Source organism: Belonocnema kinseyi, chromosome 2, assembly GCF_010883055.1.
Source record: "Belonocnema kinseyi isolate 2016_QV_RU_SX_M_011 chromosome 2, B_treatae_v1, whole genome shotgun sequence".
NCBI classification, from domain to species: domain Eukaryota; kingdom Metazoa; phylum Arthropoda; class Insecta; order Hymenoptera; family Cynipidae; genus Belonocnema; species Belonocnema kinseyi.
The window spans coordinates 16316512-16340550 of NC_046658.1; the positions used below are offsets into that span (position 1 = coordinate 16316512).

The following is a 24039-nucleotide window of genomic DNA, read 5'->3' on the forward strand; positions in this document are numbered from 1 at the left end:
CGCAGAGCAAGAGTGCCATAAAGTGCCCTAAAATACCACCCACACCGACACACAAGACAAATGCTGCGAAACGAGTTGGCTCAAGGGAATGACCCACAAAGGAAACAAGCGAAAGAACAAGACATAAGAGAACAAGTAGAAACCGGAAGAGGGACAGTGCCGGATAGAATTGAAATGTTACAACAAATGCTCATAAGAGTAAAGTTACACTACGAAAAAACAGATGACGGAAGGAGAAATTTTTCAATAATTAAAGGACCTAAGAACACAAAGAAAAATCGAACAGATAAAAAATTACAACAACGAAAAATGAAACTGAAGAAGGATTGAAAACCAGAAACAACTACTAACCCAGCTCAAACACATTTAACATTTACATATATTAACTTTCAATATAAAATAGAAACTAGTTTCTACAGCATTATCGGTCACAAATACTAAAGTGCCAACTTTAATCATACAAAAACAATAAATTTCAAATGTATGCGTGAAACAATAAATCCTAATAAAATTCTCATAAAAAAACATATACTCTACCAACTCAGGGGACAACCATCATATTTTTCTTCATTTTTGTGTTACAGGAACCAGGAAACAAAGGGAGAGAGCTGTAAGAGAAAAATAACCAAGATCGCCGCGTCTTTTTAAAATAGCCTAAAGGAAAACCTAGATAATTTCAAATGTCGATTTTGAAAAAAATTAATACCACAAGCAATTTGCATAATATACGCTAAAGGGTTATTGGACCGCGACTGAGAACAGGCGGAACCTCCCAAGGGGCCCCGAAGCCTCGAGCTACAAAGCTCCTTAATCGTCAGTCGGGACACACTCTCAAGTTAATCAGTTCGGTCATAGTCATGTGTCGGTGTGTATCTCGTGCCACCTCGCCTCGCCATGAAGCCGCGGCATCTTCTCAGCTTCCGGGAAATAACAGCCCTTTACGATTGGCTACCCATATCAAGGGTACCTGCTAACGCCATGTAAATGACTAATAAAGTTATGCCTTATGATTTTATTCGTTCATTTAATTGCGTGTTAACCGTGATCTCGAAACACCAACTTCCAATTTCTCTCCCTGGTTTACCCTCGTATCAACTGAACAATTAATGGTCCAGTGTTTGGACTCCACCGAAATATCCACATGAAGCTAGGCATCCGTTTCAGCCACATCTTGGGACTTAGGAGGAACCTGTATATTAAGGTTCCTCCTTGTCCTGAAATCATTATCATCTCTCAGAAGGTGCCTGCTTTTCGCGGTTCTTAATGTCGCTTCCTCATCTTCATCTTTAGCTTGCTCCCGTAGTGGTTGAAGAAGCGCTCCGCGCACATATCTAGTTGGCAAGAGGTAGGCACGTTGATTTCGCAATGACTGATGTGGTGCGTGCTGAAGCTCTGGATGTTTTTGGCACCACAGAGTGTGTATACACGCCATAAAGCTTCTGGAAACAGAGATAATGTTGGCATCGTAGCAGTCTAGCAAGTCATCCTTGAGTTTATCCGTCATTTCAATGTGGATGTTTCGCCAGTTCCTCATCATGTTATCATCTAAATTTTCAGCCCTCCGAACTCTAGGGAGATCGGCACTGTTTGCCAACCCATTATTGAGTGTTCTCCGCGTTCGATCATTTTGAACCGCATTTACAACTTTTTGTTGTAACAACTTTTTGGTTGTGTCGGAACCAATGAGGACTGCGCCCACAGCGGTGATAGGGTTCATGCTTTGTGAAAAACTCCTACACTTTATGATAACTGCCAGTGTGGTTCACGCACGGAATCTGGTACGCAGACGGCTTCAACGGAGTAGGAGGTTCAAAAACAGGAATCTATGACAGTCTGGGGCGGAGGAGGATAGGGATCCTGCTTGGGCGTCATGTCACCGTTTTTTAGGTAAAGATCCAGGACGGCCTTTGCTTTTTTTTACCTTGATAAAGATACAGTATGAGTACCGAAACGTTGGTTAATATTATTTACAAATGTTTTTGTGTTGTGATTTGATAATAATACCAAAGAAAACCGCTGAAAAAAGAAGAACATAGAAGGAAGGGTATTTGATTGGTTGCCTTCACATTTTTGTCTCCTCTTTTTTATTTTGGTCCAAAAATTTTTTTTCAATAGGAATATAATTTTTTAAGAGGACCTTTTTTCTATTTACAGCAGAACCGTTTTGTGTTCGTTGTTAAAATTTGGTGGTTGGATTCTTGATTTTGTTTTCAGAAATTCTATACATAAACTAAAAATTCAAACTTAAATAAAAAAAGCTGGTAAGCAGAAAATTCTAATAAATGCAGATATTGACTATGCTAGACCATTAATACAGTTCTATATAGATCGCTTTTTTGGTTTCGTACACTTCTTTTGTCTACATGTGAAATCGGAACGCTTTTGGCCCTTTCTTTTTCCGAATGAAGCGGTTCTCAAAGTGTTGTACGTTCTTCAAAGCAAGTCTTCCCAGTCTTCAACACAGTTGAGCAAGTAAAATTTGGTGTCCAATCCATTTTCAATTTCTATCATCAAAATAACTGATCCTTAAACAACCCTGACGGTAGAAAATCATTCAAAATACATGATTTTTTAAATACACGATATAAAACGTTTTCGCTAGTAGCAAATTATACATAAAAAATATTTTCAGCTCTCGAACCATAGTAAAACAATAGAAAGTAACGAAATAGTAACTAAAATTAAGGCCGTCGTCCAGTTTTTTAAGACGAATAGCGGAAATCTTGCAAACCTGACTGTGGAGCTAGAAAAGGTAGACGGCTAATATCTGTTCTGCCTGGGCTATTCGTCGGAAAAGGTAGACGACTAGATAGGGTAAAGGGGGGCAGCGCCAACCAGTTAACAGTCAATGATTTTTTTAAAGTTAATGAGATGTTGAATTGATCCATTTTTTCTCATTTCGAGTTCTACATTATTTTATTTCATATTTCTATAAGTAATAATCACATTGAAAAAACAATAATTTGGTAATTTAATTATTTCTGACAAGCTGTATTTCATCGGCTTTGCCCCTCACCTGAAGGCAAAGCCGACTGCAGCTTTTTATGCAAATAAAAACATTTAAAGATCAGAAAATGTTAAGGGTTTTCTTCTGTGGTATTTTATATACTGGAAAAATTACCTTTGAAGATATTTAACAAGAAGAATAAGTTATTTTGAATAGAAATAGAGATAGCTGTAATATAGCCTCTTATTCGTTGACATTCTACGAGAAACGGACTGTACGCAATGATTCTACCGTACCAATAAAAGAAACCTGCATACCGACCGGATTGTTAATAATAATATTTAATTGTTTCTTCCATGTAGCCCACAAGATAAGTTGCTGTTCTACATTGTCGATCATTTATCGACGAAAATTGTGACGTCGTGTATCACCTAAGCACTTGTTAATATTATTTTCGTCGGGCCTGTCCCCCTGGCAAGGCCTCACTTATTTATGAGATTTAATATATTTTGGACTTGAATTACGTCTAATCAATATGATTAGATTGTGTGATATTGTTTAATCTGTCAAGATATCAAGTTTTTATATTCTCCAAGTATTGTCATTGAAGTTGAAAACTTTATATTTCTGTCAGCGAAACTTCCTTTTTTTCGTGGTAAAAACTGTTTTCTGTATAATTTTTCTTTTGCAACGTCAATTTTTAAGATTTAAATAACACTATCTCTCTGATAAAGTAGATTTATTTGATGCAAAGTAGAACTAAAATTGTTAAATAATAGCCCTGCTATAAGGAAAATCACCTTTTCCCCACTGGTTGGCGCTGCCCCCCCCCCTTACCCTACTTCGTGAATTTAAAAGTAGATATTACTTCGAAAATAGTAACTATGGTACAAGTAAAGTTTCTTAGCAAGTGAGTAGGTAACTGCAAAAGTGATAAATAACGTAACTTATTTAATAACTGAGGTACTTGTAACGAGTTTCTACCCAACACTGTTTAAAGTTTAAAAAAAAACATATTTCCAGGTACTTATGTACTGTTGCGATATCAGCCTGGTACGCTCGTAAATATGAATTGGCCATATTTGCAACTGCAGTGTCTGCTTTAATCGGCTGGCCTTTCGCCGCATTACTGGGGTTCGTATATGAAATTGAAATTAACTTTACTGTTCTAGGCGCTCAGAAAAATGTTTCATTAAGGGACCGTTCAAAAAATACTTAATGTCTGTAAGAGTTAGTCGGGGCAGAGATCTTATGCCCACGAATTTATATTAAGCAACTTCTTTTGAGAATATGCTCAGCATTTAATCTCCAACAGCGCATTCATAGATCATATAAGAGAAAAAAGAACATATACTTTTTTGTAATTTCAGAGTTGCTACAGGTCAGGTAATTCCAGAAATTCAGAACATGTCAGGGAAAACCTGACAAACATGCCAGGGAAAACCTGACAGAGTGAGGGACCTTTTGATAAACTAAATTTGAAGTTAATTTTATTATAATTTTTCAAAATCGCAACTATATTTAGTTAAAAATTTATCTTTTATATTTGAATTCAACTATTTTTATTATAAACTTAAAAAACTTCTTGTTTAAAATATCAGATATCACGTTTCTTTTTGAGAGTTCATCTTTTTGAAAGATGTAGTAGGGGAACTACATTGTTAAAACTACATTTTTTGTTGGTTGACGATTCATCATTTTAGTCGAATAACCTGTTTTTGTGTTTAAAAGTTAATCATTTTGTTTAAAATTATGTTTTCTACTTGAAAATTTAATTGTTTTGATTAAAAAATCAACTCGTATATGTTTGGTTCAAAATTTAACTGCTTAAGTTTAAAAAGCAAATATTTAGTTTAAAATTCCTGTATGTATAAAAATATTATTTATTTGAAAATTTACTTTAATCGTATTGAAAATAAATGTTTTAACCAAAAATTTATTTGTTCTAGGTGAACATTTAACTGTTTCACTCTTGGTCGAAAATTTATCTTTTTTGATAGAGAAATAATTATAATGAAAAATATTTCAATGTTTCGATTTCGAAATTAGAATGAGGAATGAAAATATTATTTACTTAAAATTTACTTTAATCGTATTGAAAATAAACATTTTAACTAAAAATTTATCTGTTCTAGGTGAAAATTTAACTATTTATTGAAAATCCGTATTTTCTTATAGAAGAGTTATCCCATTATTTGAAACTTCATGCTTTTGGTTAAAAATTAATTTCTTGGGTTGAAAATTTAACTATATTTTTGAAAATTGGTTTCATTTTTGGTTAAAAATTTATTTTACTAACTGAAAATTTAATTATGTTATTTTTGATAGGAAATTTATCTGTTTAGTTTAAAAACTCATGTTTTTGGTTTAAAATTAATTATTTTAACATAAAAAGTTTTCGTTTGAAAAAACGTGTTTTGTTACATTTTTTTTTTTGTTTTGTTAAACATTTATGTTTCCAAACTTTTAACTATGCTAATTTTGGTTTAATTTGATCTTTTTTAGATGAAAAATCATGGTTTTGTTGAAAAAGTGTCTTTTTTTGGTTGAAAATTAATCTTTTCGGTTGAAAATTCATATTTACGGTTGAAGGTTGTTAATTTTAATAAAAATTCCATTTCTTTGGTGGAAAATTGATCTTTTTAATTTTAAAAAACACCAGTAAAACGTTTTTCAAATATATTTAAAAAAATTTTTTGCATTAACATGATCAAGGTTCTAAGTGTATGGTTGGTTTTATATTAAAAAGAATTTAGAATTTGAGATATTGTAGCAAACTTGAATAACGCACTTTCCACTTTGAAGCAATGCATATTCCGGCGAAATTTATTTAATGTAATTATTATTAAAAAATATAGTAAAGACGATTTTTCATATCCTAATTCAAAATGTTCATAAATGCTCATTGAATTCTCGTAGCACGTGAATTTTGAGCATATTCTCCAGAATATTTTCTAGCTCGTACGAATTTCTCCGAGAAATTAGACTCTTTAGAACATCAGGTGGAACTCACCTCTATCATTACGCTCATGTTAAAGTTATATACACTTAATATAAAAAAATTATTACGAAGGAGCTAACATTTTTCAGAAAAAAGTTTTACGTATTCTTTGGACGACCCGTAATGAGTGATTGAAGTAACTAAATATTTGTAGAAATTATGATCATTTTAATTTATTAAGAATTTTGCTAATACAGACTTCCGATCGCCATTGAAATGACAGTGCACCGAAGAGAATGGACTAAATTTTTCAAATGGACTTTATTGTCTGCGATAGTCATATTGCTTCCCATGGTCTGGATCGATTCAGTGCATTTTGGGAAACTAGTTATAGCCCCACTTAATATTGTTATGTACAATATTTTCACTAATCACGGACCAAATATTTATGGAACTGAACCTTTTACGTTTTACTTTTTCAATGGATTTCTAAACTTCAATTTCGTATTTATAGGAGCTTTACTCGCTCCGATTTTATTGGTAAGACGGATTTGAATTAATCATGATTTTTAATGTTCCTTTCAGTGATTCATCGATATTTGCCTACTAACTTGATAAACATATGTTGCTTTTAGATTTTCGCGTGGGCTCTCATACCCGCTAAACCTCGTCATTACTTATGTTTGCCATATGAGTATTCATTGGCGCCACTTTTTCTGTGGATTCTGATCTTCTTTATACAACGACACAAAGTGAGGTTCACAGATTTCTAATATCCAATCCTAATGAGTAAATATTTAAAAACAATTTTTTTTTTAATTTTCAGGAAGAGCGCTTTCTTTTTCCGATTTACCCGATGATTTGTTTGGCTGGGTCAATATCCCTAGATAATTTACAAAAATTATACTTCTTTTTTAGAACTAAGATAAAACCATTACCAGATCACGAGCGAAATACTCACTATTTGCAATTTACCCCATATATCACTTTTTTGGCTATTTTCATATATGGCATTTTTGGATTGTCAAGATCATTCGCATTGTATAGAGGTAATAAATATATTAAAAAACGATTTAGAGATATTAAAAGCTCCATACAAGTAATTTCAATTTTATTGTTTTATAAAAGGTTACTATGCGCCGATAGAAGTAATGATGGAAGCTAATAAACTGGGAATGGAGGGTCTGGTTCCACAAGATGTCAACATTAACTTTTGTGTAGGAAAGGAGTGGTACCGTTTTCCAACTTCCTTTTTCTTCCCTTCAAGCAAGTAGGTCTTCATGAAATTTATCTAGAAAATACAAGGCAATGTTTGAAAGTACATAAATCGTTAATTTTCAAGCTATGATATGCATCTAATGTGTTTCAATTTACATTTAAGCTTTAATGCGCCGATCATTGACAGTGATTATGTTTATTATCATTGACTCCTAAATATGATTATTAAGATCAATAGATCATTTCCACAAAAAATGTGAGGCACGTACCGCATTTTTTCAGAATTATTTAAAAAAATCAACCCACCCAATCCATTATTTTGAAAAAGTGAAAAGTTTGTCTATATATTGAAATGAATGGGAACTTAAAGAAAATATGCAACTCACAGCGACAGATAGAAACTACGTACCTGGCGCACTCAATATTAGAGGATGTTTCACGGGAAGTTGTGTAAAGTAAACGAACCCCTCCCCACTTTAGAACATTTTTAGAGGTTCTATAGGCCAGGAACAAAGACCTGATACTTTACAGTCTCATGCTAGCTGCGGCAGAAACAGCAGGTCCTACGTCAAAATGAGTAACCTTTCCATGCAAGAGTGCCAAGTTTGGCACCTTTGGGGCTGTTAGTGAAAACACTTTCAGAAGCTAAAATATCTATATTTGTTTGTTGTTGATGTTTTTTGACATTTTTATTCTATCGCGCTCATGGTGAGAAGTTAGGCAGTTTTTTATTGAAAACATTGACATCTCTATTCGTAACCCTGATCAAGCATCAATTATTGACAGAAGAATTTGGCTAATCGAATTGAATTCTGGAAAACGATGACATGAATGTTCGAGAATGGACAGCCTAACGAAAATCAAATTATCTTCTAAGGCCGTTCTAGCAACTATATCAGTGAAGGCCATTTATCTCAAATTTTTTATTTCGACCATAACTGGGAAAAGTTATAAACAGTTGCTAGACGCAAAGTTTTTTTCGTTTGCGAAAAAAGACGCCTAGTTAAGAAATTTAACTTCATTTAAGACGGAGCGACGCCCCACCGAACCCAAGAAGTGTTCGAGGCTATGCATAACGTGTATTAATCTCAAGCGATTGGTCTGAGATACCCCAAATTTGCTCAGGAGGGAAGGGAATGGCCGCCTTACTCACCGAATTTGAACCCTTGCGATTATTTCTTATGGGGTACCTCAAAGAACGTTGCTATGCCAATGACCCCAAAACAGAGGAAGAATTGATAGCAGCCATTCAGAAGGTAGTTAAAGGCATTAAACTGACGATCTGGAACGTGTTTTGTACGGTTTTCACAAGAGAATTAAACATTGTGCTAATACTAATGGTGCGCATTTCGAAAATATCTAGAACTAAGAATTTCAATTTCATGTACTTTTGAAAAAACATTTTAAAATTTGATTTAAATGGTCTGATGGAATTATAACTATATCTGAATAAAAGTGTAAAATTCTCTATATTAGATGCGGTTTTACTTTGTCAATTCCCTGCACGCGTTGAAAAGTAAGAGCTGTTTACTTTTCACGACATCGCGTGGGACATCATGTTGAGTATATAAAAATTTCCATAAAAGTAGTATACAGTGAACTGTCTTGTAGAACTTTCTAATCAAATTATGAAAACCGATTTGATATGAAGTCATCAAGACACGAAAAGAATCTCTAAACACGAATGTGGAAATCTGACATTCTGAAGAGATGCAAACATTTTTTTAAACCTTTTCTTTCGCGTATGTTATCTGAATTTCTGTTCTATTGAGATAGTTTTTTCCAATTTATTTGTAGCTATTTTCTAAATTTTGACGCAAATAGTTTCTCAATTTATATAGAAGCAACATTTTCGTAAATTGAAGGCAACGGTATATCCATGTCATAAAGTGCGAAGACACTTAAAAAGAATGCACATTTTTATTTCAATTATGTTTTGTCAGTGAGCAAAGTAATCTGATGGCATTTACAAATATTTTATACACTCTAACTACAAAGTTATGAGCTCCAAAGATACGAGTGCTGCATATATACGAGCGTCCCGACTCCAAAGCAGCGAGTGGAATTTTGTCCCCTCTACGTCCGCGCAGTACGTCTATGTGCATTCTCACGTATTACCCCCAAATCTCAGAATCTCAGGAGTGGGAGTCAAATCAAACGCAACAGCAAAGGCATCATTTAAATAAGTTAAAAACAGAACTTAAGGATCTGAAAAATTATAGTGCTTGCGCGCTTCCGTCTTTCTGTTTTTGATGGCAATAACTAAGCAAGAGCAAAACCAAGCAAGCTAAACAAGTGATTGTGGCGATCATGCCGATCAATGCTGTTTAGAACTTGATCCCATGTACAGGGTATTCTGAGTGACATGTCTATTACTCAATTTGAATATTATTCTAAATATATATTACAGGCACAGGTAAGAAGTGTTTTATGATGCAGGGATTTGATGTTAATTCCAAGTTAGATTTCATTAGGACAGAAGAAAAAAATATGAATTGTTACAACGAGTTTAAAAACTGCGACGCTGAAGACATCCGAATGTCATACTTATATACAGAGTGTCCCAGACTCAAGTTTTCACTCATGTGGATGCTTACAAATAAAAAAAATAAATCGAAAATTCTTCTTCCAAAAAACAGTTATAGCTTTACTTTTTGAATTATAAAATATTCAAGATCGAACAATCAGGAACGCGATATAAGCAGTCACGCGCGCGTGTGTGTAGGGAAATTAGGGAAAGGTTGGGAAAGGTAGGGAAAGGTAGGGAAAGTTAGGACGGAGGGGAGAAAAGAAAATGAAACGGCTGTGTTGGAATTGGAGAGCTGGGAAGAATAATTGGGGGTAATGCGTAATAAAAGTCGAATAAAGGAAACGAATGTTTTCATTGTTCAAGATTTGACGAGAAAGGAAGGGGACGTGCAGAGAATGCTAAACGACAGGGCTAGGAAGGAGAGGAGTGAAGGGAGATCGGTGATAGTAGGGTATCGGAAAATAAAAGTGGATGAGAAAATGTGGGTATAGGACGAGGAGAAGGAGGTGATAAAGGAAGTGCAGGGGAATTTGTTTCGTGGGAAGTAGGTGGATGGCAATAAAGCAGTGTGGAGGAGTGTTAAAGGTGTTGTACTGGAACGTAGCAGGGGTAAAGGAGAAATATGAGGATTTCTGGAGGTATATTCAGGAACTTAATGTGGGTGGACTGGTAGAGACGTGGGTAGAAAGAAGAGAATGGGATAGCGTAGAGCCAAAGTTGCCAAGGGGTTTTAGGTGGAGGCTACAGGAGGGGGTCAGAGTAAAGAGGAAATGAAGGGCTAGGGGGAAAATTATAGCAGAGATATATGAGGGTATGATGGTACTGGAGGGAGACTTTAATGCGAGAATTGGGGGGGGGGGGTTCTGTACCGGAAGCAGAGAGCTTCGAAAGGTAATCGAAGGATAAGATAATAAATAAAGAGGGCAGATTCTAAGAGACTGGATGGAGGACAGAAGCTGGACGGTGGCGAATAGTATGGTAGCAGGTGACGTAGAGGGAGAATGCACGTATGTGAGTAGGATGGGTGTATCAGTGATAGACTATGTGATTATGAATACGCAAGGGTGGAAGAAGATAGTTGAATTCACAGTGGAAGGGAGGGTGGAATCAGGTTATCAGCCATTAAGTTTCTGTAAAAAGAGGAAAGGTGGCGTAAGGTAGGATGGGGAAGAATGGTCCTTAGGGGAGATGGTGTCATGGACGACAGAGGCGATAGAGAAGTGTTATGAGCAGTTGAGAAAGGTAATATTTGAAGAGGAGTCGGTAGAAGAGATATGGGAGGATTTAAAAGAGAAAGTGAAAGGGTGTGTGCAAAAGAAGGTATTTGAGAAGAAGAAGAAGAAAGGAATGGTGAAGTTTTGGTGGGATAGAGAATGTTAAATGATGAAGAGAAAGGTGAAAAGGAAGTAAAGGAAGTGGAAGGAAGGAACAGCGAAAAGGGAGGAGTGCGTAGAAATGACGAAGGAGTTTAGAGTGATGTATAAGAAGAAAAAGCAGAAAAAGGAAAAAGAGCTGGAAGAGGAGTTGAGAACTGTTAAGACAAAGAGGGACGTGTGGAACATAATTAATAGGTTTAGAAAACTTAGGCTAGGGATAAGTGAGAATATAGGGAGTGAAAAATGTAGGGCATTTTTTAAAGATTCATTTCAGGAATCAGATACACAGAAAAGTGATGAGGGGATTAGAAGAACGAAGGAGGTAGATGGAGAAGAGCTGAATGACGAGGAGATAAAAAAGCAGATAAGAAAGTGGAAAACGTCCAAGGCAGAAGGGCTGGATGAGATAGAGAACGAAGCATGGCTGTTTGGCACACCAGGTGTAAGGGAGAGGCTGAAGGGTGTAGTGAAGATAGCATGAAGGGGGGAGACTACTAAGAGGGTGAAGGAAGGGGTTGATCGTACCACTGTATAAAAAAGTGGATAGGGAGATGCAGGAAAATTATAGAGGAATTACGCTAATAAATACGGCGTAAGAAATTAACGCGATGGTGTTCGTAGATTAGCTGCGAAAGGATGTTGAGGGGAAAAGAATATTGCCGGAGACGCAGGCGGGATTTAGGGAGGGAAGGAGTACTATTGACTGGAAAGTAGTGGGAAAAGGCCTAATTATGAGGGTAAGGGTGGTATATAAGGAGACGAAAGATAGGGTGAGAGGAAGGGAGAGAATCATTGAAGGTTTCTGGAGGGATAGGGGGTTGAGGCAAGGGTGCCAGCTTAGCCCAACGCTTTTTGAAATTTTAATCACCGATATGGAAAGTAAGCTAGCGGAAGGAGTAGTAGGATGAGTCAGGATATGGTCACTCGCATATGCAGATGACATAGTGCTGCTAGCAAAGAGCGAAGAGGCTTTAAATGAGATGAAGAAAAGGTTTGAGAAGATACTTGGACAAAAATAAGTCAGAGTTAAATGCGAACGAATCGAAAGGCATGGTGTTCAGGAAAGGAGTTGAGTTAGTTAAGGAAGGTGAGTGAAACGGAAAGGGAATAGCAGTGCAGGAGGTGAAAGAGTTTGTGTACCTGGGCTTCCTGTTTCGGAGGAATGGGGGAGCGGTTTGCCATATAAAAGAGAGAGTGAGAAGGGCAAATTTAATGATGAGGCTTGTGTGAGGGCTGGGAAGGAAGTTGTTTGCAGATACAAGAGAGGTATGTCAAGTGGACACTGGGGTTGGCAAGAAATACGCGGAACTATATTTTCAGGAGGGAGACGGAAAGAACGAGTTTGGGGATTATAACGAGAAGTCGAGCGTGTAAATATGAGTATAAATTTTTGGAAGAGGGGGAAAGTAAATTGGTTAGGGAGTGTTGGTGGGAAAAGGAGAAAAGGCGTAGGGGTGCAAAGATGAAAGTGAAATAGTTAAAAAGAATGGCATGGAGAGAAAGAGAGAGAGAAGGCAGAATGATAGGAGAGAATAAGAGAGTCAAGGTTTAACAGGAACTATGTGTGAATTATGCCAAGAGAGCGAGAGCGCAATATTTATGTCGCACTGCATGCGAGTGTAAGTGCCAAAACTTGAATATTACAGGAGACACAAAGAGCTGTCTGCTTTTTATAAAATTAATTTTTTTTAATGCACGGGCTTTATACTAAAATTTGTTAGAAACAAAATAATAAATAATAAGCTTACGTTAAGCATAACGACAGCAATGGAATCTATGGATTATTTACTAAAGAAGCATGTGTCAAATTATCACTTTTTTTCTTCACTTATTTCTAAAGAAATAGTAAAGAAATTATTTGTGTATGTTGGCGTTGAATTTATGATTACTATTTTTTCAATAATTAATTTGAAAGCAAAAATTAAAATATAATCATTGGCGTGCTTTCTTATAAGACAAACTTAATATTTATTGGTTTGTTGCTTACAAATTTGTAATTAAAAGATTTTTAACTATCTTTTGATGAAAAATTTCGATGATGATGGCGCTGCCTAAATTCTATTAGTTATTTGCTTTGTATCCCTAGTGGTTTAACCATAGGATAAACCTGAAACAGATACAGATATCAATTGTTTATTGTTTTGTTTTAGCTAATTCGGACAAGAAAGTAATCACGTAACACATGTTCCTGTAGTAATGTTTTATGTTCAGTCCATTGATGTAGTTATTTTAAGAATGAAGTTAATATTTGTTTATTTTTTATAAAAGTTCTAATATACGGCTGTTGCATGATGGCCCAAAGTGCCTTCAGTCATAAATGAACTCCATATAGGCCCTAAAATACCCATGCAAAGTTTCATGCTTTCATCATAAAGTGCAAGGTTTTTTTGTCTTACGCCCGGACTACTAAAAATCAATAAGAAATAAATTTATCCTTCCCACCAAGAAATTTTATGAATTTGCACTGCCTCAGTCTAAGCTACTGCAGTATAGCAGATTGAGTCAAATTTTTCATGACATTTTACGAAGAGTTTCTCGTGTGAACCTACGAAGTAAAGTGCCTACAAGAAAAAAAAGTGTAGCATTAAAAAAAATTTTACCTGTACGATACTATTGCATGATTATAAATCATGGATGAGCCGAAGAAGAGGAGACCCACTGGAAATTGAAATGTTGCAGTTTTCTTCAGCAAAGTTTAGAAAGTAAAGGCAAGTTAAGAAATTGAACTTTTATATTAGCAAAAAGACGCGCCTTTTACACACTTTCTAGAAAAACAGCTTCTTTAGTTAATGTGTTTAATGTATAATATGAACAATATTATCAAAATCCTCAAATTTGTAAATCAGCCTGCTGATTTGCATAAACACAACAAAAAGTTTTTAGACAAAAAGTATTAGAACCATTACATCTTAACCAATAATTGTTATGATTTAATTAAACGAAATTACATTAAAATTTTAACTCATTAACATGTAAACTAATTGTTTACATTTTTTAAATATTTTATTTCTTTGGCAACCGTTCAATTTTGATAAAAAATATCAATTTCTGACCAGAAATAGCAATTTTAGACAAAATCAATAACACAATCTTATAACAACATTGTTCAGGATTCTAAATTTGCTTCTAAAACTAATAGTTTTGGTTTAAAATAACAAATTTCTTATGCAAAATTTTAACATAACCTGAAGTTGTCAAAAAATGTTTAATATTTTTTTAAACCTAATTTCTTATTATCAAGGATAATATTAAATATTATGGTTTAAAATGTTTAAAATTTTCTTCAAAATATAATGATTTGTCATAACAAATTATAATATTAGACGACAAACACTAAAATAACACAAAGTTGTTTATAATTGTAAATGTTCTTTTAACTCCGATATTTTATGTTTAAAATAAAAAATTTTTGTTGTAAATTGTTAACATACAAGGCGGACACGCTGTTGATTACCAAAAAGTATGGAATCTGGCATACACGCCCAAAAGAATAGCATCGGCCTTTAAGACGGGTTGCATACTTTTTGGTAAGCCCCAGTGTGCCCACCACGTATATAACCTTAAACTGTCAAAATAATTTAATATTATTTTTAATCCAATTTTTAAGTTTTTCATTAATAAATGCACTAATAAGTATGATAATTTAAATATTATAAATATTCTTTTAAATATATCGATTTTTTGTTAAGAACGGCAATTTTAGATAAATAAAATAAAAATCATGAAATTTAAATCTAATGATCTTTGTTTGAAAATATAAACTCTAGATAACAAACGCCAACATAAGATTCAATTGTTGAAAATAGTATATATTTTTTTAATCCAATGATATATTAATAAAAATAGCAATAATTTTACAAGAAAGCACTAACATAATCAGATCTTGTTAACTGAAATTATTCAAGCTTGTGAATTTTATAATTTTAAACAAAAATCGTTGCATTTAAATGTAATGATTTTTTCTTAAAATACCAATTTTGAGTGAAACACATCAACGTAAACTACAGTTTTTGTAAAAATTGTAAATTTTCTTTAAAATCGAATAATTTTTTATTGGACAAAAAAAAACATAAATTTCTGAGAAAAAACTTGAACAAAACATAACAGTAGAAGATCATTTAGTATTATTGTTGAAGTGGGTATTATTCCATCAACACACCTGTGGAATATTACAAAAGAACATTATTGATACCACTATTAACGCGTTGATAGTTTACAAACAACCATTTTTTCCAAACATATACGTTCTTTTGCAATTATTGGCGACCTTAAGCTGTTAGTACAGCATCCGTAGAGCGAAGCTTTTCAACAATGAAAAGAGTATCAACTTGTTTTCGAAATTGTAGCGATGAAAAGCGATTGAATGGATTGACATTAATGTCAATTCACTGTGAAATGCGCATTGATATAGAAAGAATTATAGATATGTTTTCGAAGAAAAAACGTAGAATTACCTTTTAAATTATAAGGCAAATGTAAGTATGTTTGTATACAATTTAAATATGTAATTTATTATTGAATATGAAATAAATTCTATGAGTATAGAAACCGATGTTTAGTGTATTATATAAAATATTAACTTATTTTATTTTTCAGATATTCTTCCTTGACCTTTTTCCCTAAGGTCAGCTCTCCCTCCGAAAAATTCCTGACCACGCCGCTGGCCAGTCAGATCCGAGAGAGAAGCACGGAATGATTTTCGCTGCTTACTTGGCATCTTCGATCATGCATGCGATCACATGGCGTAGTGGCCCTACTTATGCGTTACAGCAAGCTTCTCTTTTCTCTACTTTCGTATCTTGTACCTTGCGTACAAATGACTTTCTAACGGATAACATTAAAATATAGTTATTAGAATGAATTAAAAATTATTTTTACTGTATTTGTGAGTTAACTCTATTGTGAGTTGGATAATCTTACACCATACAATCTGAAAAAATGTGTAACGATTTTTTACTACGAAGATTCAGTTTCCAGAACGGAATATTCAAAATGCGGAAATTCATGTTTTTGGACAGCCTGCGCTTCCATAGCACCCTTTGAGAAGTGGGCATTTGTTGGAAATTCATATAGCTTCATATTCCATTTGGATTCTATTAGACATCCAATGAATTATAATAGAATTTAACGTTGAATCTTATAACAAATGAAGCTTACCGACGAATCTCGAACCTTAGGCTCCCCAAAAATTTATGTTGAACGTGTAAATTATTTTTTCTGAATACTCAGAAAATACATAATATTTAATTATGCTCTTGGTTTAGATTTAAAGCGTACGATATACTATTGATTTTTTTTAATTTTTAGAAACACTTTTCTAGATTTTTCAAAGAGTCTAAATTCACTGGTAGAAGTTTCAGAATGAAATTAAGCCCGTTTGAATTCGAAAAACTACCAATCATTCCGATCGATTTGGAATTAATGCAAAATATGTTTCCGACGCACTTATTCGGTGTGATTCTTAAGTGTTTAGTGCGAGGAAAAATACTGAGAACACTGAGCTAAATGCTCATCACAGCGTTGATATGCAAAAACATTAAAATTGGAGGCCTTTTTACCCTACACTTATCAAAATTGACTGAAATTTAGCTCAAAGCAAGCATACAGGATCGAAAATTTTCAAATCTTAGGGTGAACATGAAAAAATCATCTAAAAATTTAACTAAAAAGTATCATACTGGATTGGAAATTTTCCAGAAAAACGGAAAAAATTTAACCGTATTCGGTCCTACGAAACACTCAAAGCCCTTTATCAGATTGGGTAATCGGTTCTTAACATTATGACCTCACTTTCGACATTTTTGTCTAATTTTTTGCATACGTCATCTACATGGTAATATATCCAATCAAGTAGAGCCAGTTTTTCAAAAAATTTTATATTTTGTTTAATGTTTGAAACGTGAGGACAATAGTAATGTCGCTCAATGTTAGCTGTCTCTGCATTTTGGCCGCGTGCCTGTTGACCCTTGTCGAATCAGAGGAGGCAGATATCTCGTCGCGAGTCGAAACATTCGTAATGAATGACCCTTTCATTGTTATGAGATTAAGTCTGGTTACAAAAACTGCACTTACGAAAGCATGGTTTGATTCAATTCTAATCAGTTCAGTTGAGCTGACTACGATATTCAAACGATTTGTTTTAAAATTTTGAATTGACATGTATTTAAATTCCTTAAACAGACTGGAAAGATAGCAAATTTTTTCCTAATTTCAAAATTTGATAGGTGGATTTCCGAAAGGATGGAAACACCATTTTTAAAACGTTGTAGAAGAAAAAAAACGTACTTGCAGAAGTAGTTGTAGAACAAAAAAAAAGTGCTTCAAAGGCCTATAGGGTGGCTTAATTGCACTGCAACTTTTTTTAATGCTGTACTTTTATATGTATACAATTTAATTTTATGAATGCAATAAAAAAACGGTGAAAGACATTTAAATTTTACAAATTTATGTCGAATTTTCGATATAGCCGCCTTGAGCACGAAGTATGGCTCTGAGTCGGTCGACAAACGTGGCGCACGTTGCATATTGCTCAATTCTGCGAGCTAAAACTTTCAAGCGCTAACTTCTCGGGTAGCTTCTTATTGTTTATACTCTTAAGAAACAAAAATATCACTTTTAACATCTGTTAATTGTGTTACTAATTCCAAAAAATACCTTTTCACAATTTACAAGAGCAGCAAATGTTTAAACAAGAGAAAATTGTTGAAGTAATTACCACATATTAAAGATTTTACTCACAAAATTCGTTAATTGTGGCTTTAATTTCAGAAAATAATTACTTTTTACGATTTTAAGGAGGAAAAATTGTTTAAACTGATGAAAATTGCTGACATTCATCATCTTTAAATCATTCATTCCCGAAGAGAATAATTTTTTACGACTACAAGAGGAAAAAGCATTGTTTAAATAAATACTAATTGTTTAAACGATTCAGCATTATTTTTTAAATACTTCAAAACTCGTCACTTATCAATTAAAAAGAATTCATTCACTTTTTGTCTACTTCTTAATCAGAGTGAGGCAATAATTAATTCAAGTTCAGGAAGGTAATTGTATAAATAATTTATTGTTTTTTAAATAATATTCAACTTTGAATAATGCTAGAAAGTTCCTATTTTTCTGAAATTTTTTACTATTTGTCTCTTTTTGACTTAAAGTAAGGTAATAATTAATGTAGTTTAGCAAATATAAATGTTTAAACAATTTATTATTATTTATAACTATCTTCGACTATATTAATGGTAGGTAGGTGTGGTTTTCTCTGAAATTTTTTACTTTCTGTCTAATTTTTACTTAGTGAGGTAATATTCAATGCAAGTTAACAAGCCTAATTGTTTAAACAATTTAGTATTGTTTAAAACTATCTTCTCTTAGATAATAGCTAGAAAATTGCGGGTTTTCATAAAAATTTCAAGTTTTCTTTGGCTTTGTGAATATATTCTTAGAAAAAAAAGTTATTTGAAATATTCTTTAACTTATCTATATGTATCATGTTGAATGTAAATTTTCCTTAAAGTAGTTACTGAGATACTTTTCTGAGGTGCACTTTTTTTGGTCCATTCAGAGGTTTAGCAATTCTTGTAAAACCTGTTCAGGAAAAACTGCCTTGTTTTGAAAAGAATTTTTACACTTACCTAAGATTTTAATTCATTTTTCCTTTCTGAGTTCGAATTCAAACATCTAGCGTGGATAATTATACGGCGCGGTTTGACGTCGAACGCAGATTTTCTGAAAAAATGTCGTAATAGATTGTGCATCGGGAAATTACCGAAAGTAGATTATCATAGAACTTAGATGTGCTTCACGTTTTTCCAGAGATAACTTTTTCATGTTGAAAAATGTGAAAAGTTTTTGAACTGAGGGACGCTTACATGTCCAAAGTGATCAACGTTGTTTTAAAAGAATAACATCAATTTGGGAAATGTCAGACTCTTTAGAAGAGTTCAAAGCGCCATTAGTCAGAAATGCAACGAATGAATGAGAATGATTTTAAACAGTTGCTAAGTGAATTGTTTGATATAACCTTAGCTATATCGCACCGATATTTTTAAAGAAGATAACAAAATTTCTTATACTTCGAAGAGAAAATGGACGTAAGGGTTACTTGGCTGAAGTTGGTAAATCTTTATAAGAGAAAACCAATAAACAGGAGAAGCGTATCAAAGAAGATGAGGTCATACGTAGATGAGTTTATGAAGAACAAAAACTTGTAGATGTCATTGAATCATAATTTCGAAAATAATTTGTATTCTAAACTTAAAATATTTTCCACTTACTATTTACTAAAGCACCAACCTTTCTTAAAATTTGTAATAATTCCAAGTAGGGATCAAATTATCAAAAAAGATCCATTATATTATTTGTTTCTAAATTATTACAAGTAACTACGGGATTTATGTCTAAAAAATACTGCTAAAATAGGGCTACTATTTCGGTAGTATTTTTGTAGATCATAAAGCACACAATCACGTGTAAAAATAAAAAATAAACTAATTAAAATGCAAGTTTCCTGGTAATTTTGTCCCCAAAATTAATCAGACCTTCGAAACATTACAGTACAATTAAGTAGCACTTTCCCGGAACTTCTATACGAAAAAAATTCTTTTGAGTACTTGATCCTTTTTTAACAGTTTAGACAATCTTTTTTTGGGACAAATCGCACAAGAAATTGTGAAAATTTTCAAAAGAATAAATAAAACTGATCATTGTGCTTTTTCCCTATTGGAATTTCTAAACAAATTTAAGAATGTTTAGTAGTATACTCTTATATCTCATATCCTGTACTTAAGTGAAATTTTATATAAGGTTTGAATGGGATCATTATGGGATTGTTTTTCATTCGGGAATTTACTAAAAATAACATAACAAATTATGTGAGAGGTAGCATTCCATCAGGGCCTAGTCCAGTAATTTTCAAAAATGATTTTATTGGCTCAAAAGTGAAGAAAATTCAAGTACAAATTCTAACAAAGGGATTTCTTCATAATCTTATTTTTTAATTTTTTCGTTCACTAGCATGCCATAAGGGCCTGAATGAAAATTTGTAGTCACTGTCCAATTAAAAAATCGTGCTTCTGGAGCGGGGAAAAAATGACTTCCTTGTAATTCTTTGAAACCTAATAACATTTTCCAATCCAAATTTTTAAGGGTCTCTCCAGCACTCATTTATCTTGAAGTTTTAAATAATCTGAAAAATCAAATGGTGAAAGAAATAAACTAGTACCAATTTTTTTTTTTAAAGTACCTAATTTTTCTTAAAAACCTATTATTTCGAGAATATTGACCCTTGGTTGTAAAAACTAAAAATATCATTCCTTTACTTTTCTGGACGAAGTACCCTGTATGTGAGTTTAAAGGAATTGATCTTTTAATTGGTTCCATAAATCGATGTAAGTTATTTACTCATTGTGTCTGCCAGTCATTTAACATGTAAATTTGCTTCATTTCAGTACATGTTTCGCAAATGCAGCTATCATCCAGTTTTAGTAGTACTTCGCTGAAGAGAGAAGACGGGTGATTAAAGATGCAGCAGACCCTGATTTTGCAACTCCCATCTCGCTAGAATAGCATCAGCTCCAGACGCTGCTAAAGTGCATAAGTGACAGACAAGACATACGTATTTCCGTAGCTGCCTCCGAATCCTGCTACATTGATCCTGATAGTGTTGTTGTAAGTCGATTCAATTCGCAGGTTCGAGAAGAATCTCGCGCTCCGTACGGCGATGTTATCCAGCAAAAGTACCGAAAAATAAAAAAAAGTATTTATTCTGCACGTGAACGGGAAATTATTTCCATCTTTGATAAGGCAAGGAAAGGCTGATCGATAGCCCGTAATTATTATTGCTGAAGACTACGATTTTTTTTAGGAGTGGATCAGAAGAGGAAGAAGCTGAAGCTACTTTTGAATTTCTTTAGTAATGGGGGTTTATTGATCTCATACGAGAATTTCACTGCAATACGGAGTCTGCTAACACTGGTGTGAGAAACGGTGTCTGTACTTTGCTGGAGGACAAAATAGAAAGGCATCTTATATATTTCATGTACAGACATCACATTCTAGAGATATTAAAAAAATGAATTTGAACAAAAATCTTATTTGAAGATGTTTTGAAAAGCAACAGGTCCAGCCGTTCCTTTCTTCAAAAAATTTCAGGATGAGTGGGCCGTTTTAAACTTTCAGAACTACAAACCTGGAATTAACGACGAATATGTACAAAATGCCCTAAAGAATAAGGAAAAAAATATTCTGGATTTTCTATTAAAGACACTAAATCCAGAAATAAGAGAAAATTCTAAGACCCTCTTAGACAAAATAAGAAACCACTTGTGGTATTCGACTCCATAACAGCATCGTTAGCCTTTTTTGACAAACTAGTAATACACAAAAAGAAAAATTTGAAGCGATAAGTTTGAAAAGAGAAGACCAGCACCCTGAGAACTTAAGGCGGCTGTCAGCCTCATCCATGTAAAGGTAGGTCTTGTGAGGGTAAGCAATTGAAAAATCTTTTTTATTGTTTATCCTCACGGCCTACACAATTGATAGTATATATGGCCGTGGCCAATGTGGTTATACATCCCTGGGAAATAAACTAGCATACATAAACCCAGTCCAAAGGTTGCCTTACCCATTTGGGTCACCATTAAATCAGGTAATATATTCAAAAATTTTAAATATGCTGTTCTGAAATGTGTGCTGTCATCCTGTTGGTCTCTCTCTCTCTCGTTCTCTCAGTGGTTGTCCGCGAAAGAAAAAGGTAAATTCCTAGATTAAAATCAGAGAAATTTAGTAGGAATTTCAATGAATCAAATTTCGTCTGATTAATTATTTACAATCATTATTTAGTATTTTTAACTTTTTATTTTGCCCACTGACTCGTCCCGCTCGACGGTATAGTGGTAGATTGTAAGAATGAAAGACATTTTAAAAGCTTTCCATCAAAAATAAATGTTCACTTCATTTAGACCGATTTAAATTATGACCGTTTAAGTTATTTAAATCCTTTAATTACGCACGAGTAGCAAGGAAGCAAAGGCACCTCTTGGTAAGCAAGATTTAGCGATCCAGCAAGAAAAATAAAAGAATTAATGGTTATCCTTAATTGATTGTCTGGGTTCCTCCGGCATACCATGTCACATATCACACTATCCTTCACCTGCTTTCAAACTGAAAAATTCAGTCTTAGCAAAGATGCGAATCTTTGGAAAACTTATCGAGAATCATCAAGGTGCGACTGCAATCAGAAAATTGAGAGCGTTCAACATCATAGCAGAACGAGATATTAATAATGCATCCTACTTTAATTATCTTTTTACTAGAGACGAAAGTTCGAAATATATTTACCGCAAGTGGTGACAGAATGCCGGAGGAAACTTTCTGACGGCAGTAAGTCTACTTAGTCCCATGAGATGTTATAAACAATGAATTATTGGATTAAAATCTTTTAAATATATATAAATATATATTATCGTCGATGAAAATGTGTTTTCTCCAGAGAAGGAGTGACTAGTGACAACAATTGTAAAATATGTGCAATTTGAAACTTCGATAGAAATGGAGATAAAAGTAACTGCAATAATTACGGAGGGATCAGCTTATTAAGTACTGTAAGTAAAATCTATTAAAAAATACTCATTCTTAAGGTAATGAAAACAACAGAAGAAGAGAAAGTCTAAAGTGGATTTATGCCAGGAATGTCATGTACGGATCAAATATTTAGCTTAAGACAGATTACAGAACAAAGTTTTTAAGAATAAGGAAAAAAGTTTTCTGTGCATTTGTTGGCCTAGAAAAAGCATTCGGCAAAGTAGATAGAAGTAGTCTTTAATAAGTCCTGAAAGAATACGGAGTCAATGACTGGCTCCTAGAAGCAATACCAACAATCTAGGCTATTAGCAAAACGAGTGTAAGAGTAAATGGGACACTGAGTGACTTGTTCGATATTATGTAAGGCATTAGACGAGGATGCGTTATATTCTCTTGGTTATTTATTATATTCGTGGACAAGTGTATAAGAATGGCCCTCTTCGACAAATGTGTAAAATAAATCAAATAAAGCTCAAAAGGCAATACATAATTTTATATTTATACTGACTGTGCTATACGGTAGCGGGACGTAGACATATGAGGAAAAGGATAAGGGTAAAACTAACCCAATTAATATAAAACTCCTGTGCGTGATATGCGGCAAAAAACTGATGAACAAAGTACGTAATGAAATATTTCTCAAAGAATGTAGTGTAGAGGAGACACTAGTTGATATATGTGAAGAAAAAAATCTTCAAGATGGTTTGGGCATGTTGACAGAATGAAAGATGAACGACTAAAGAAACATGTGTTTTAAGGTAAATTACGCGGCAGTGTGCCCAGAGGCAGACCGCAGAATGGAAAATAAAATAGAAAGCGTGCATTCATTTTGAGGGATTTCTAACAGATGACGTTACTTGTACTATATCGCATTGAGGAATATCGTTACTATATGCATGTTGAAGCCCCATTATGTGGGCTTTTTTCCATTGGGTGGCGTTTTACTGAAGTGTCAAGAAAATCATTTTTGTAGTGTTGAAGATGTCGGCTTACGTACCGTGGTTTTACATTTTTTCAATTTGAATAAAAGTGCTGCTGAAAGTCATCGATTGCTTTTGGAAACTTACGGGGATTATACTCCATCGATTAAAACGTGTGAGTTCTGGTTTCGAAAATTTAAAATTTGCGATTTCGACCCTGAAGACAAAGAACGTTCAGGCCACCCGAAAAAGAATTAGGATTAGGAATTGGAGACGTTACTCGATGAAAACCCGTGTAAAACGCAAGATGAGCTTTGAGAATCATTGGGAGTTGATCGTCCAACCATTTTTAGACGCCTACATGCTGAACTGAAGCTAGGAGACGTGGAATGGAGATTTTTCACTTGTGAACAGCTACTTCAACGGGAAAATCAGGAAGGGTTTCTGCATCGTGTTGTCACTCGTGATGAGAAGTGAATTTGTTATGATAACCCTAACCGTAGCAGATTGTGGGTTAAGTCCGG

The 24039-nt window shown here is 33.9% G+C and overlaps 1 protein-coding gene across 3 annotated transcripts in view; it reads left to right on the forward strand.

Moving 5' to 3' along the window:
* Positions 1-24039, forward strand: part of LOC117168559 (alpha-1,2-mannosyltransferase ALG9) — a 278518-nt gene that overhangs the window by 179895 nt on the left and 74584 nt on the right. For 2 of the 3 annotated variants that reach the window (XM_033354306.1, XM_033354308.1), the window contains exons 5-9: positions 3971-4081; positions 6146-6428; positions 6524-6640; positions 6715-6937; positions 7017-7158. In XM_033354306.1, coding sequence (XP_033210197.1) covers positions 3971-4081; positions 6146-6428; positions 6524-6640; positions 6715-6937; positions 7017-7158 — 876 coding nt within the window. Of the gene's footprint in view, positions 1-3970; positions 4082-6145; positions 6429-6523; positions 6641-6714; positions 6938-7016; positions 7159-15608; positions 15793-24039 lie in introns of those variants that run through there. The other variant, XM_033354307.1, reaches the window with a different exon arrangement.